This window comes from Trematomus bernacchii, unplaced genomic scaffold (genome assembly GCF_902827165.1).
Source record: "Trematomus bernacchii unplaced genomic scaffold, fTreBer1.1, whole genome shotgun sequence".
In the NCBI taxonomy this organism is placed as follows: Eukaryota; Metazoa; Chordata; class Actinopteri; order Perciformes; family Nototheniidae; genus Trematomus; species Trematomus bernacchii.
In genome coordinates, this window is record NW_022987714.1 from 6437852 (window position 1) to 6452980 (window position 15129).

The window sequence follows — 15129 nt, forward strand, 5'->3', positions numbered from 1 at the left end:
GGCTTCTAGAGTGCTATGGTCACATGCTGGTTGTCATCATAAAAAGTCTCAGTGTTGTCATAGTAATTAAGCCTAAATTGGGTTCTCTCACACTGCAGTGTTTGGCCTGGAAAGTCCTTGAATGTGATACTTTAGAAGATGTTGGACCCATGTTATGTTGTTGCTGAGATAAAATAGGTAACACAGACTTTTCTCACTATTACAGATCATCCCTCCGGTCAACCAGGGCCGTAAATTCTCCGCTCCAGGCTACCTGTGCCCAACGCTTCCCACACCTTCTACCACCACGACCACCGCGTCCACTCACCTCCCCAACCCAGCCGTTCCCTCTGTCCCCATGGCCCCTCGGAAAGGCTCTCTGGGCCCCAGCGCGCAGGGCTTTGGATACACCTCGGCCCCATACAGTGCCGCTCAGTGGGCAGGACCCACAGGCACGTCCCAGGTCAGCATGCTTAACCCCGCACAGCCACTCACGCAGTACCAGCCGCCCACCACAGCCTCGGTGTCCCTGCACCCAGGATACCACATGGGAACGACCGCAGCCCCCCAGAACCCAGTGGGCCCCGGAGGGTCCAACCTGAGGCCCACGTAGCCCAGTGGAAGCCCCCCACAGGGCAGACAGTCGTGAACGAGAACCACTAGCTCTTTGTGTAGTAGGCTGGTTGGCCGGCTGGATATTGTGCTTTTTATTTTTATTTCAACTTTTATTGTTTTTTTTTCTGTAATAGAGTGGACCTGTGTGGTTCATGTCCTCTCAGGCAGAGCAAAATCTGTCTTTAGATTCAGAGGAAGAGTGCAATACACATCCACAGCAGTCTCACACCTAGCCTGCCATCAGCTGTGGAACTGAGCTGTGACGAGCCGTTGGTTTGTGTCTGGTGATGAAACCAACTGCAGCCAAAGATGTCTTTTGAGAGCAGACGTTGCAATGTTTTCATTCCTGTGAAGAGGAGGAAGAGGAGGAGGAGGAAGGAGTGATTGTGGGTCACGTCCTACTGGTCCTGACTTAAAGCCGCACTGGGGCTGAAGACAGTAAAACAACACTTAGACACACGTACAGACACACACCGGACTAAATATGAACCCTAGTTGACAGACTTGTGATAACATGTTAAGTTGTTTCAGAGAGCTATAGGGGGGAGTGTACAGAAAGTGGGAGATAACAGTGGGACAGTTTGTTCCAGATGGATTAGCAAAGTGTGACTGGTTGAGTTGGGAGGAGAAAGTTCTGGAAAGTGAGGCAGGAGTGTAAAGGATAGGGTTGCAGTTTGAATACATCCCTATGAACTATTAAGTCAAATGCAATAATGGCAAAGAGTAGATGAACTGTCCCTTGTAACTGTGGCCTTAATCCCCAAACACATTTAGACATTGACTTTGTACATAGATATTTCTTCACTGGGTTATGATTCCACATTTAGCATATTTATGTTCCTGTGAGTCTGGTGACATTGTGATACGAGTTGTCATCCATTCAGATTTATTATACCAGTTTATTCTTCACGTCTGACATATAAGCAGTGGATCGTCCACTACTAAAGGCATTGTCCTGGTGTTGAGCACCATTCGCAGTGTGAAACTTGAGAGGTGATGCTGCTGAAAATCACAATCGGGTTGAGGTCGTTTGCAGGGTGTTTTTTTTTTTTTTGTCTTGTTTTACACAAGAAGGAAATTAGAATCCAAGATGACACATTAAACAGCATTAGTTTGGCAGATAGGAGCAGTTCATTATCTGCTTATCATATATATTGTAGAAAATAAATAATTTTGGTTGATTTCAAAAGTATTTGTGGAAGGTTTTAGTCTCTCCCAGTTGTTTACACAGATGGTGCACAGCGCATCGATGAAGTCATGCTGCATTAAATATGTCTGCTCATAACATTTAGCCGTCACGTCTCAAATCACAATTGTCTGGGGTTCTCTCTTTCTGTGGTCTGTTTTTGTATGCGTATATTTAATAAAAACAAATGTTCTTTATGGACCTGTATTCAGCCATCAGATTTTGATGTTTCACTGTAATTATTATTAAAGGTTGTTAAACAACATGTAGTTAAAGGAATATAAAAAGTGCAATTGCAGGGTTGTTGTCATTGGTATCCTACTCATCACGCAGGAGTAATCCTGTCGTTTATTAAGCTCTTCTCTCTATGACTGCCCTGCCCCCCCCCCATCCCTTTTTTTTCCTATTTTATTGTACATATGTTAATGTGAGGGAAATGCTTTCACGTAGAGCATGCTTGTGGTGACCCACTCTACATGTACATGCTCTATTACCTGTAAACATGAGGAACACTTTAGTGCCTTGCATCCTCACTAATGACAAGTTCCAGATTCATCGATTGCTGTAGCTGTGATTGGACGGCAGAGAAACAGTTAACCTGTACACGATGTAAACACCACAGGTGGCTCCTGCACACAGCCTGTCAGAGGATGTAACACTCTGAAAGTGTAGACCCCACACAGGACTGCAGAACAAAGAGCAGAGTCATGTGGAAGCGTTTCTGCTCCGGCTACACTTCCCTTTGTGTTGTGTGATCAGCTGTGTATTTATATTTGGCTCATGCGTACATGGATTTGGCTGACATTTGTTTTTGTGGGTTTATCATTAAACTGTTTCATAGACGTACTTGTTCAGTCGGCGGGCGAGCTGTATAAAGGTTTAAACGTTTTCATGCTGGCTAAACTTTTGTCTCCGCACCTCACGAGTGCCATGCTGTCATTGTGACCCTTTCTCCTGCTCGTAGATTGGATGAATAGTTAAACTTCTCTAGAGAAAAAATAAGTTACTGCAATGCAGAATATGCAATGTTTAAAGGGACTGAGGGGTAATGGAAACATTTGCATGCTGATGAGGGGTTGTTACCGACTTCAATGTTTTTGATATTGGAATATTAGAGATCTTTTTTTTATTATTATTCTTTGCCTTCCTGAGTCGATCTGTCCGATTGCCATTCACCAATATCACAGGCACACCTTTAATATCAAACTATCGCTAAATGATTTCTGCATGCCGGCTTCACTGGTGTTTCATCTTACAACTGACTTACAACTGTACAGCACTAGGTCACAACAAAGCTCTTGTAGTCCCTCTGCTACGATCAGTAATTATCCCACCTCTAAGGTACTGGCACGCAGTCATATCTGTCTTTATTTCTGATCCCTCCAACTGACTTCCTGTGATTCAGTGTTTGTTTTGTGTATGTTTTTCACATTGTACAAAATGTAAAAACAAATAAAAATACTATCAATTAAAAACTTGTCATGCTATGGAATAATGTTTCTAAACCGTGGTCACTTTTTTTATATAAAAAAGAAAATCACATTTATAATATAACACTTCTCTATAAATATGTATGATAAACTAAGCATTCAAAGACAACGCTACGAAATGTGGGCTTGTTTGGTTTATATCTATAAATATCAATTAAATTCAGTTAATTTACTTCTGTGGTTATTTTTTTATTTTCTTACAAAACCAGATAACATATATCCAAATATCAGAAATAGCTGCAATTCATTGTAAAATTAAAATTCAATGAAAACACTGAAATAAATATTAAAACAAAAAAGAGGAAAATACATTTTACAAGTGGTGATGAAGATCACCGGAGCATCAGAACATGTCAGGTGTCGAGTCGGCGTTTCTTCATGTACTGTCCCTGTCTGTATGGACTGAGGGCTTCACCTGTAAGTTTCAAATTAAGTTCAGTTGATTTATTTAACACTTCAGACACAAAGGCAATCCAAAGTATTATTTACATAAGCATTAACAATACAAAACAATACAACTATTTGTAAAAGAGAAGCTAGTTAAATGAACATGCAAGTGCGGAAGAAGACTTGAGTCTTAAAATGACCTTGGCAAAAGTGTTTAACCCCAATATAAAAAACTCAGTGTTGGGACAGACCTCCAAGTGTATTTTAGATCTACAAAGCTAAAAGACTAAATGCATCTCCATGCTCGGTTCTGGGACATTCAGCAGTAGACTCGTCTCATGAAGCCTCACCTGGTCCCGCCTGACACTGAGCCGGGTCCTGTGCTCCGCTGTACGAAGGGGCCCTGTCCGGGGCCCTCTGAGGGGTCTTACTGCGGGTGTGCATCTTGTGATTTGAGGGCGTGGTGGGCCGGAGACCTTTGGGATGAGGGTCGTCTGCAGGGACATCCAGTCCATCGATGGCATCCAGAGTGAAGTCCCAGAGCGCAGGATCATCTGTGGGAGGACAAACAGCTGTAGTGAGACCCCCTTCCCACACTGTGAGCATGGTGCGCCCTCTGGTGGTGGAGCACTGCACCTGCTAGATGTTCCCCCCCACCGCCAGGCTTCATGAGTCCTGCTGAGGTCTCACTGAAGGCTGGAACACCATGGTGACCTGGAAGGATGGATACTATTCAATAAAAACACCAACAACACTTATAATCCTTAGAGTTAAGAATTTAAATATTTTTAACCAGCCGTCTTAAACCTGAAATGATGTCATAATGCCACCCACATGTTTAAGAATCGATGATGCAACTGCACTGCAAATTATTATGTTTTTATCTTCATTTACTGTACCAGCATGGCTTCCAAATCAGAGCATACAAATGTAAGTATTTAAGTCACATGAAGCTCATTGCAGAAGTTTCAAGACAGTTTGATATTTAATTATTTTTATGTTTATTAAACTGTGACAGCTTCCTCTTCCATCTGCAAGTAGAATCCTGCTGTTTTCAGGTAAAACATCTGACAGAACATTACCGTAGGTACAATGGAGTCATTTTATTGCTGGGATGAAAAAAACAACCTTTTCTTTAGGCGTTTTTAGCAATGGAATAAAATCCATTTGAATTTGAGTGTGAGGCCGCTGCTTAAAGTAGAATTAAATCAGTAATCATCAAACCTTCACCTGTGCTGGGTCCCCGTCCAATAGCGAGCTCTGAATCCTCAAACTTAGCTTGATCTGGTTTCAGCTGCAGCTTCTTCTCCATCTCTCTCTTGAACTTCTCTTGAAGCTGCTGCTGTCGGAGCTTTCTCAGCTGTTTGGGGTCTGTGTGCGATTCTGACCCGCCACCGTCCATCGAGTCCATGGAAGGTCTTAGAAAACAAACGGAGGAGACAGATTGGATGGGACGCACATTTGGATGCACACCAATAGGAGCAGTGAAAATAAAAACTGAAACTAGACCCACTGCTGTTACCTGGCGTCCATGTCCTCACTCCTCCTGCCAGCAGGGGCAGTCGGGGTGTGGGCCTCTGAGTAGTTCTGGTTCTGGTTGAGGACTTTGGGCTCCAGCACCGTTCTGCCGTTGCTCGTCGCAGATGCAATCTTTTCCTCCCACACCAGACTGGAGAAGCGGGCTTTCTCCACAGAGGGCTCCCCCTCGATGCGCTTGGTCTTGGCCGGGTCTAGAGGAGGAGGAGGCTTTAAGCAGAGGAAACAAACATTCAGCACTTTTTGAAGAGAAAAAAGAAAAATGCTCAGATGATATCTGACCTTTTTGGGGATCTTGTTAATGGCCATGAGGTATTCTTTATTCAGGATGCAGTTTCCAAGAGCATTACCAAAGCATCTAAACATGAACCCAACAAAAACACAAATAAGTTAAAGAAATTCAGACAGATAAAATGTTCTAAATTATTTTTTATTATCATTTAGAAAAGGAGAAGTGGCAGTACTTCAGTGCTCTCTTCAGGCCATCCGTGACAGCTTCCTTCCTGGCCTTTTCCAGCGACAGAGCTTTGGACTTCAGACCTTCACTGACTCCATACCCCACATCTTCATGAAACGCACCGTCCTGGAGGAAAACATGTGTACACACTTAAACTTTTCTGGACAGCATGCAGGAAGAAAGTAAACATAATGTGAAATGTAAATACAACTATCTGGATCAGACAATCTATTATGGAAAAGTAAAACAATTCAAATATATTTAGTAAAAGGTTCCTTCTCTAACCTTCAGCATCACCTTGATAAAAGCACTGACTCCGACGTAAAACTTCCCGTTGATGATGTCTATAAAGTCTGTAAATCAGAAGTGTTTCATTAGTTTGACCGTGTGGAAATGGTTTAAAGCATCCTCTGCTGAGAGCAGAAGCTCCCTGCGGCGTACCGACATTCTGCTGAGAGATGGAGTGAGACCACCCGTTGTATCCAAACATCTCATTGGCCAGGCCGATCACACGGTGCCCTTCAATGTAGCAAACCTGGAGGTCCCGTCCAGAGAGAGAGAGAGAGAGAGAGAGAGAAGGGTTTTATTTATTCGTTTTTTTCTGGTAAATAACTTTGGAGAATTTCATTTAAAAAAGTCATTGTATATTATGTCATAGAAATGTAATATGTCACAAACATATCATAGCATAGTATGTCATAGAAAAACTTTCGATAAAGCCAAGTGTGTTATGGAAAAAGATAACATATCCTCAAATTCGTTTCCACTTTAGAAAATCATATCCTTGTTAAGAAAACATAAAAGGAGGTGTATGGCGCAGTGGCTTGTGCGTTGGTGTTCGGATCAGGGGGTCACAGGTTCAAACCCCACTGCAGTCAGCATGTCGTTGTGTCCCTGGGAAAGACACTTCAACCCAAATTGCTCCTGTGGGGATTGCCCACAGTATTGTGTCGCTTTGGATAAAAGCGTCTAACAAGTAACATGTAATGTAAAAGATATTAGCAATAACAACGCATTTGAGCGATAATCATGTTATTCATAACCCAGCCTGACATTTAACTTCAATTGGCTTCACAGCTGTGCAGAGAACAGACACTCGCCTTCTGTCCTCCTCCAGCCATCCTGGAGCTGATGTACTCGGGGCCCAGCTTCTGCCGCAGAGCTCTGTCCACCGCCTGGTGCTCCTCAGCTGTGTAGGTCAACTGACAACACACAAACACAAACAAAGAACACAATCATACACACCATGACTTCATAAAAGGGTGGGCCCTCTACCCTTATTGATGATTATTAATGATTGATTAAAACCCTGACCAAATGTCGTTAAACTGCATTAAAATTGATTTCATCTATTGAGCTGATACATTTAACAATATTTTGGAAATGGTTTGGAGCAGTGTGTTACAAAATGGGGTACGTTTCTCACAACCAGTTTTTAAGGTCAATAGCTGTTCAAATCCAAACAAACCTTTAAACTTCCTAGAAGAGAACTGAAGAAGTACTCCTTCTGCAGATTGGTCCATTTCAGAATAATATATATTAACTGTTTTGATTATAATTATTTATGTATTAATGTGTTATCAAAGCTGATAAAGGTGCAGCTAGTTATTTACTTTGTATACTGCAGGGTAGCTTGTGAAATTACTCCAGGTGTGTAACTAAAGTCTTATTTAAGTGTTGATGATATTTAATATCATTAATCCTAATCTGCAAAGCAACTAAAGATATTAAATACATGTAGTGGAGTAAAATTACCATATTTATGTCTGAATTGTAGTGAAGTAGAGTACAAAGTAACATCATATTTAAATACTCAAGTAAAGGGCAAGTATCTGAAAATGGTACCCAAGTACTTGAGTAAATGTACTTAGTTACTTCCCACCTCTGCTCACGGCGAATACTAAAAAAGTGGCAAAATAATGACAGAGGCACAAAATGACTACAAAAATACCAAAGAAACTACAAAGTGACAAAAAAACTATAAAAGGTTGTCAGTGAGATGTCTGTGCCCATGATCCGCCCCTGCAGCTACGCACCTGTCCGAAGCACCTGGGAGCAGAGCTGCTCCTCTCCCCGGCGTTACTGCTCATGACTGCTGTCCTGTAGTCACTGAAATAAAGAGAAATGGAAACAGGTTAATGTAGCTCAATGATAACTGCTGTCATCTCATATAACGCCTTACTCTGAGTAAGTTACTCATCTATAATGTCACTTAAACGCTGAAATGAACCTACAGCTAACATCAAAGATCTGAAAAACGTAGTTTAACAATTAACAACTCGTACATTTCAGCTGGCTTTAGTTTACATATTACATAAACCATGGTCTTATTCCGTCGTAAATTAGATATCCCATTCATATAAACCCACACTTACCAGTTAAAATTCCGTTAAAAGTGATATTTGTGGTAGAATAAGCTAACCAGAGCGTCTGGATGTGTGCTACATTGAATCAAAACACATCTGAACTTCCCGCCCGGACACCAAGAGGAGGGGTTTATGATGCCTTCGCGTACTGTCGGAGAATGTAAATGTAACGAAAATGATCGAAATTACGCTTTTGTATTCATTTTCTCAACGAGAATTCCACTCTTTGGCAGATGTGTAAGAAGTACTCTGATAAATTACTTTAGTTAAGTAGCAATACTACATTGAAAAAATACTGTTACAAGTCCTGCATTCAAAATTGTAGTCAAGTAAAAGTAATTTAAAAAAAAGTAATGGCATTAAAATATACCTTCTAGTGCAAGAAGTAAAAATACTTATTTTCCAGTATGGCCCATTTTCGTATAATTACTTTTAATGAATTCATGTCAATGTTGCACTTGGTAAAGGTGGGGAGTATTTAAATGACTCACTGCTGGGTAGCTTAACCTAAGATAATACATCATGATGTATTGGTTTATTTATATTCTGTATTGTAAATCCATCCCTGCTAAGTAGCTATAAACAATATTTGTAAAAAAAAATGGCTTACAAAATATAGTGAAGTAAAGTATAAAGTAGCTTAATATAGAAATACTCAAGTGAAGTACAAGTCCCTCAAAATTGTACTCAAGTACAGTGCCTGAGTAAATGTACTCAGTTACAGCAGTTACTTTATAACACTGCTGTTTGGTCGTCACATTTGGGGCCAATGCTACCTACTGTCAGTCTGATTCAGTTTTGCTAATATGATGTTATGTTTTATTTGTACACACTTCTTTGAGAGATAAAGCACTTGTGTTCTGTCCCTGATGCATGTTCTGTCTACACAAATGTTGGCAGATAGCATAACAAATATGGCAGAAGGAGAGTCACGAGAGTTTGGTTTAGACAGTTTACTGAAATCTTAGTTTTGTCTTTCCATCCATTCCATATATTTTTTGTAAAACTGAACAATAATGACAAATACAATGTTTTACAATTTGCTTCAAGTATAAAGCACAAATACATCTTAACTGCTCACAGTAGCTTCTACGCACATGATTGATTTCCATGTTAACTTTAGCACTTAAACAGTTTGCTATTTATTTCAAACATAAGTTTAACATGTAAAGTCATTCTAAACAAAGAAAAAAGGTGATAAACTCACAAGTAAAGGCTTCCAAGGCACAACAGGTTGTACACGATTGAGAGAGTCCTTCTCCCAAGCCACATGAGACATTGTTTGTGTCTCAGAACTGTCCAGCCTCTTCCTGTTTACCATCTTTATTCCTGTTTTGCCAAATTCACACCAATCAAATGTGTATATGTCCATAGAAAGGTCACTTTCTGCTTTCAATTTCATGCTATTTGGACTTCTACGAATTAGTATCAGTTCATGTAAAAAACACACAAGAACAAAATCCAAATTGTCTCACTATGTAATGGTACTGCACTTTGTCTTTACAATCCCAGTATCCTAATCCTTTGATATCTGTCCCTCCACAGCTGCCAGAGCAAAGTGTCTGTATGGTCTGTACAGAGGACGGATTGGAGGAGCCCTGCACATATTCAATGCAGCTGTTCTGTTCTATAAAATGTGTTCAATCTGCTTGTGTTTTTTTTAATGTTTTTCTAATTTATTATTTAGTCTATTCGATTTTACACTTTTTTTGTGTTCTGCTATAGGCTATTTAGATTATTTCATGTAAAATGTTAACGTTGCAACCCATCTACACAATAAGATAAACAATGAATTCTCTGCTCTAAACCAAAAATTACTACATTTCAAAATGCAAAACAATGTCGATGTACAATTACTATCAAAACACGGCAAACCTGACTCAAATCTTTTTGATTCAAAATGCAAGAGGAAATATTGTCAATCCCACCACAACCACTTTAAAAACACTAGCAATTACATTACAAATGCATAACTTTTCATCTTTCAGTCCAACCTGTAAAGACAATATGTAATCCATTGTTTTTTATAATTGTGTTAGTGTAAACCCCTCTATTTCTTTGTTGCACAAGTCCTGGTTGCCCTTTAAAAAAATGATTCAAATCTGCTTCATAAATAAACCTTCTTGCAAAACCAACATCCTTGAAGATCATCCATTGCTTTGACAGTCACTACTGTGAACTCACTGCAAAACTAATTTAAAAGTTATATTGTTTACAAACAGAAATATAAGTAGTACAGTCAAATGAAGAGAACATTGAAAGAAAAAGTATGCAAATCTCACTTTTTTCATTTGAGAGATGTAACTTCTGCCAAGTGGATGTAATGAAGTTTGTGAACATTTTCCCACAGCAGTTTTAGCTCGATGGTTTCTGCTGTGTATATTGATCCTCAGGTGTGTGTCCAGTGTGGACTTTTTTCATGTGTTTTAACAGACCACTGTTGTGTCTGAATACTCTCCCACATGTTGTGCAGATTAACGGCTTCTCATCTGTGTGGATTCTTGAATGCCTTGTCATTGTTGAACAGTAACTAAATCTTTTCCCACATGTTTGGCAAGTAAATGGCTTCTCACCTGTGTGGCTTCTTATGTGGACTTTTAACTCACTACTACATTTGAATCCTTTGCCACATGTTTCACAGGAATATGGCTTCTCACCGGTGTGGGTTCTACTGTGAATCGTAAAGGATGTTAAGTGACTGAATTGTTTTCCACATGTTTGGCAAGAAAATGGCTTTTCTCCTGTGTGGATTCTTAGATGACTCTTCAATGCGGATATATCACTGAATCCTCTCCCACAGGTCTTGCAATCGTAAGGCTTCTCACCTGAGTGGACTCTCAGGTGGAGGGTTAAGTTACATTTACGTCTGAAGTCTTTCCCACATATTTTGCAAGAATATGGCTTCTCACCTGTGTGGACTCTCAGGTGGACGGTTAAGTCACATCTACCTCTGAAGTCTTTCCCACACATTTTGCAAGAATAGGGCTTCTCACCTGTGTGGACTCTCATGTGACTCTGCAATTTAGACTTGTACTTAAAACTTTTGTCACATATCTCACATTTTAATTTATGAAATATTGACTTAGTAGTGCTGTTAACATTGTAGCTTTGACTTTGAATAATGTTATCTCTCTGGTTTACTTCTGGCTCTGCGTGAGTTGATCCTGAGTCTCCATGCTTGCTAACTTTCTGATCTTGGCTCTCAGCTAGTGGAGAGTTGTGAGAGAGGAGCTGGTGGTCCCTGTTTGTGTATACAATCCCTTCTTCTGATGGTACATAGCATTGAAGTGGAAACTGCCCAGGAGGCTTTTCCTCGCCTTGACTCTGAGTGTCACTGATGCTCAGGTTCAGAGTCTGATCTTCACTGTGATCCCTTTCCATATAAGTCGGAGTCAACATAAAGTCATCAGTCTCCTGCTTCAGTACAAGCTGCTCCTCACTGCTGCACAGCTCCTCTTGTTCCTCTTTAATCTGTGGAGGCTCTGGGTCCTCTTGGTTCACACTGTAGTTTTTCTCCTGAATACAGAGCTGCTGCTCAGAGAGAACCTCCTCCTCCTTACAGACATGTTGCTGAGGGAGCTCTGGAAGAAGAGACAAAATACTAAATAACACTTCTGTAAACGTTAGGAAACAAAGGCGACCCCATTAGTTCTGGTATATATTTTAACAGTTATGTTATACACCGAGAACATCAGTGTTGTGACATTTATGGGGGCGTTTACTCACCTATCCTGTGTACATTTATTGTGGGTAAGATGTTCAACAGTCTGCGCTGACGATCAATCTCTTCCTCGTACTCGACGATAGTTCTTTCAAAAACTCCTAATATTTCTTCAGCAGCAGCAGTCAGTCTCTCGTTGACAAACTCTCTCAAACTCGGAACTGCAGACATTATTGTTGTTTAGCTTCAACCGAAAACATTTCAGTAATACGACTACAATATATGCGTTTGAGCTGATTCTTCTTCTTCTTCTGGTTTAATGGCGGTTGGCAAACAGCTATCAGGTACATTTAACGCCACCTTCTGGAATGGAGTGTGGATCAGCACGGTTTTAATCTAAATTCTAACTATATTTCCTGTTTACTTCTGTTGTTTCTCCAACTTTCTTTTGAATACTATAAAGATGTCTGCCCAACTCCTCTGTCCCATTCTTCCTGCCATTTCTTTTTAAATTGGGATTTTATGTTGCTTTTGATTTCAGCCTTAGGCCTACTATATTTCACATTCATACTACTTTGTATTTTCCTTGCTGCCAACTTTGCATACTTGTCTGCTAACTCATTCCCCTCCACCCCAATGTGTGCAGGGATCCATATGAAGTAAATTATTTTTCCTGCTCTTGATATTCTTTGTAATGTTATTGCTATTTCCAGGATTATATCTAGTCTTGCCTCTGAATGCAGTTGTTGAATGCTTTTCAATGCACTGCTGGAGTCAAATCCTATTAACAACTTCTTCATACGACCTCCTTCCACCCAATTCAGAGCTAGAAGAATAGCCAGAAGCTCCCCAGTATACACAGCCAGACCATCGCTAACTCTTTCGCTTTTCATAACCTCAGATTCTATAATGATAAATGCTATCCCCACTTTATTATTGTCTGTTTTGGACGCGTCAGTATATACTTTTGTAAAATCCGGGTACTTATATTCTAAATGATTATTGACCTGTACTTTGTTTGTTGAACTTCCTTTTGCCTCATCTAATAATCTGAAATCCACATATGTCTCCTGCAACGTCCAAGGCGGTATGACTGGGAGGGGCACTGTTGGACTTATCTCTGCGTTAGCTACTCCTAGCTCATGCACCCTATTTCCTATAGTCCAACCAAAACTTTTAATTTGCCGCTTTTCCCACTCTTGATAAATCTTTAGTAGGCTACGCTACGCACTGGGTGATTATTATTATGTCCTTTTATATTTGCCCAGTAAGTTATTGCTATTTGCATCCTTTTTTCAAGAGGCATTTCCCCCATTTCAACCTGTAACGCTGTAACGTTTGAGCTAATTCAAACTTTGACGTAGCTTAAAGGGGACCTATTATGCTATATTTGACAAATATATTGTGGGGCCATACCTATACAAAACATGTCTGTGAAGTTCTTTGCTTAAAATACCAAACAGATCACCCATTGTAGCCATGCCTCATACCCCTCTATTCCAGCCCTGTGGGGGTGCTAGTGGAGCACGCTCATGTACTGTCAAGTCGCCGGAGCCTCGTAGCGGGGGCTACTGCGGAGCGCATAAAGCAGACTCTTCACGCTAACGAAGGATCACTTTTTCTTCACGGCAGGGAAGGCTACGGTCCCGCAGCTGCTGCCACTCTGTTGGACTCTGTTTGGGGGGTGGGTGCTAGTGGAGCACGCTCATGTACTGTCAACTCGCCGGAGCCTCGCAGTGGGGGCTACTATGGAGCGCATAAAGCAGACTCTTCACACTAACGAAGGACCACTTCTTCTTCAGGGCAGGGAAGGCTACGCAGTACGCAGGCTACTGTCCCGCAGCTGCTGCCTCTCTGTTGGACACTGCACATTACTCACGAGACGTTGTAAAAAAAACGAGTGGGGGGCGAACGCACTAACCACTCCGCCAGCACCACAGCGCGTGCCGGATGAGAATGTCTGGCGTGCCAGATTTGGCCTGCGGGCCGCCAGTTGATGGTCACTGAGCTATAGGCTTTTAAGATTACTTCATTAAAGGCTTAAAGGTCCCATGTCATGCTTTTCCGGTTATTACCCGTCCCCTTGTGTGTTATGAAGGTTTTTATGCATGTAAACGGTCTGCAAAGTCACAAACCCGGTCTGCAAAGTCACAAACCCTCAAAGTACGCCCTGTAGCGGGTAAAACTCTAACACAGAAAAGACCTGTCTATGCTGCCCCAGAACGCCTCGTTGGAGATTTCTCTTTTTCTTCCTGGGTATGGTGACGTGCCCTTACCCAAATGGACCCATTGGTCTAAATGGACCAATCCGCGGAGCCGTTACGTTAAGTCCGTGGATTAGTCCAAATGGACCAATCCGCGGACTTCCTCACACACACACACTCAATCTTTTCTCAGCTGCAGCTCCGCCGATTTCTCCTCCCTGAGACGGCGGGACGCGGCGAGGCTGTGAGTCTGTGTGTGAGCACACACACAAACTCCCAGCCAGGCTGCGGGTGTGTGTGTATGCTCGGGCTGGGTTTCGCTGTGTCTCGCTGTCTCGCAGACGGCCACTGGGCTCACAGGGAGCGGGGGGCAGGAGCTCCAACAAGCCGTTTAGGACAGAGTGAATACACATACTATACAGAGATGCTGTATGAGAAACCAATGAGTTTGGAAAATTGCACAATATAAATCTATTTTAGTATACCTCAACAATGGAATTATGATCAGTAGAAATGGCCATGACATGGGACCTTTAACGTTGCAACCGACCCACATCAGACAATAAGACACGTTTTCTGCTCCAAACCTTTGTATTTCTTTAAAGACAAACTCTACATTTAAGATGCAACAAAAAAAAATGTGTCTGTACAATTACTATCAAAACACGGCAAACCTGACTCAAAACTTTTATTGAAAATCCAAGAGGAGCATATAGTCAATCCTACCACAACCACTTTCAAAAAACTAGCAGTTGATGGCATTACAAATGCATTACTTTTCATGTGATTTTTTGTTTGACAGAAATAGGTTTTAAGTCCTTGTTGCACTTTTATAAAAAAATATTCAAAGCTGCTTCATCAAAAAACATTCAGACAAAACCAGCATCCATCAAGATCACACCATTGCTTCTACAGTCACTACTGTGAACTCACTGTAGAACTAACATTTATAAGATAAGACAAGATAAAGATAAGATAAGATGTACTTTATTGATCCCAATTTGGGGAATGTTTGCATTGCAGCAGCAAAAAAAGACAAGGCAATGTTCATAAGAGAAATTAAAACCCTAGAAATAAACAATCCAAAATATTTCTGAAATATAAATAAAATAGCATTAAAAAAGAAGAAAATATACATGTTGAAATACAAATTTACAGTAAACAAAATATAAAACAGAATATTATATATACATTAAGTGTGTAAGGAATATTAATTGAATATAAATGTAAAATGTACATAGTGAGTTT

The 15129-nt window shown here is 40.8% G+C and overlaps 3 protein-coding genes across 7 annotated transcripts in view; 1 reads left to right on the forward strand and 2 right to left on the reverse strand.

The window, feature by feature from the left end:
• The window catches only part of LOC117491801 (serine/threonine-protein kinase WNK1-like), a 29606-nt gene extending 26358 nt beyond the window's left edge, over window positions 1-3248 (forward strand). For all 3 annotated transcript variants that reach the window (XM_034141895.1, XM_034141897.1, XM_034141896.1), the window contains one exon: window positions 206-3248. In XM_034141895.1, the coding sequence (XP_033997786.1) occupies window positions 206-592 (387 nt within the window). In that variant the 3' untranslated portion in view covers window positions 593-3248. The remainder of the gene's footprint in view (window positions 1-205) is intronic.
• Window positions 3249-3446: 198 nt separating this feature from the next.
• On the reverse strand, window positions 3447-9303 carry rad52 (RAD52 homolog, DNA repair protein). 3 transcript variants are annotated; one of them, XM_034141907.1, is made up of 12 exons: window positions 9224-9303; window positions 7687-7759; window positions 6751-6852; window positions 6092-6185; window positions 5936-6003; window positions 5658-5776; window positions 5476-5551; window positions 5180-5403; window positions 4888-5075; window positions 4294-4371; window positions 4008-4211; window positions 3447-3685 (listed from the first exon to the last, which is right to left on the reverse strand). In XM_034141907.1, the coding sequence occupies exons 1-12, from the start codon at window positions 9286-9288 to the stop codon at window positions 3624-3626; spliced, it is 1353 nt and encodes a 450-aa protein (XP_033997798.1). In that variant the 5' UTR covers window positions 9289-9303; the 3' UTR covers window positions 3447-3623. The 3 variants fall into 3 exon arrangements, with proteins under 3 accessions (XP_033997798.1, XP_033997797.1, XP_033997799.1); XM_034141906.1 differs by having other exon boundaries at window positions 4882-5075; XM_034141908.1 differs by lacking the exon at window positions 9224-9303 and adding an exon at window positions 8026-8162 and having other exon boundaries at window positions 4882-5075.
• Window positions 9304-10336: 1033 nt separating this feature from the next.
• Window positions 10337-11980, reverse strand: LOC117491808 (zinc finger protein OZF-like). Its single transcript, XM_034141905.1, has 2 exons — window positions 11743-11980; window positions 10337-11597 (listed from the first exon to the last, which is right to left on the reverse strand). Exons 1-2 carry the CDS (start codon window positions 11906-11908, stop codon window positions 10372-10374), a joined length of 1392 nt encoding a protein of 463 aa, XP_033997796.1. The 5' UTR covers window positions 11909-11980; the 3' UTR covers window positions 10337-10371.
• Between the last annotated feature and the right edge of the window lie 3149 nt (window positions 11981-15129).

Bases quoted from the DNA above. Each gene is read 5' to 3' on its own strand.
- rad52 (XM_034141906.1), bottom strand. From the start codon at position 9,288: ATGTGGCTTGGGAGAAGGACTCTCTCAATCGTGTACAACCTGTTGTGC. The intron at 6,004-6,091 runs GTACGCCGCAGG...TCTGATTTACAG, and splicing joins CATCTCTCAGCAGAATGTCG to ACTTTATAGACATCATCAAC. The intron at 5,076-5,179 runs GTAACAGCAGTG...TTGTTTTCTAAG, and splicing joins AGTGAGGACATGGACGCCAG to ACCTTCCATGGACTCGATGG.
- LOC117491808 (XM_034141905.1), bottom strand. From the start codon at position 11,908: ATGTCTGCAGTTCCGAGTTTGAGAGAGTTTGTCAACGAGAGACTGACT. The intron at 11,598-11,742 runs GTGAGTAAACGC...CTCTTCTTCCAG, and splicing joins AATAAATGTACACAGGATAG to AGCTCCCTCAGCAACATGTC.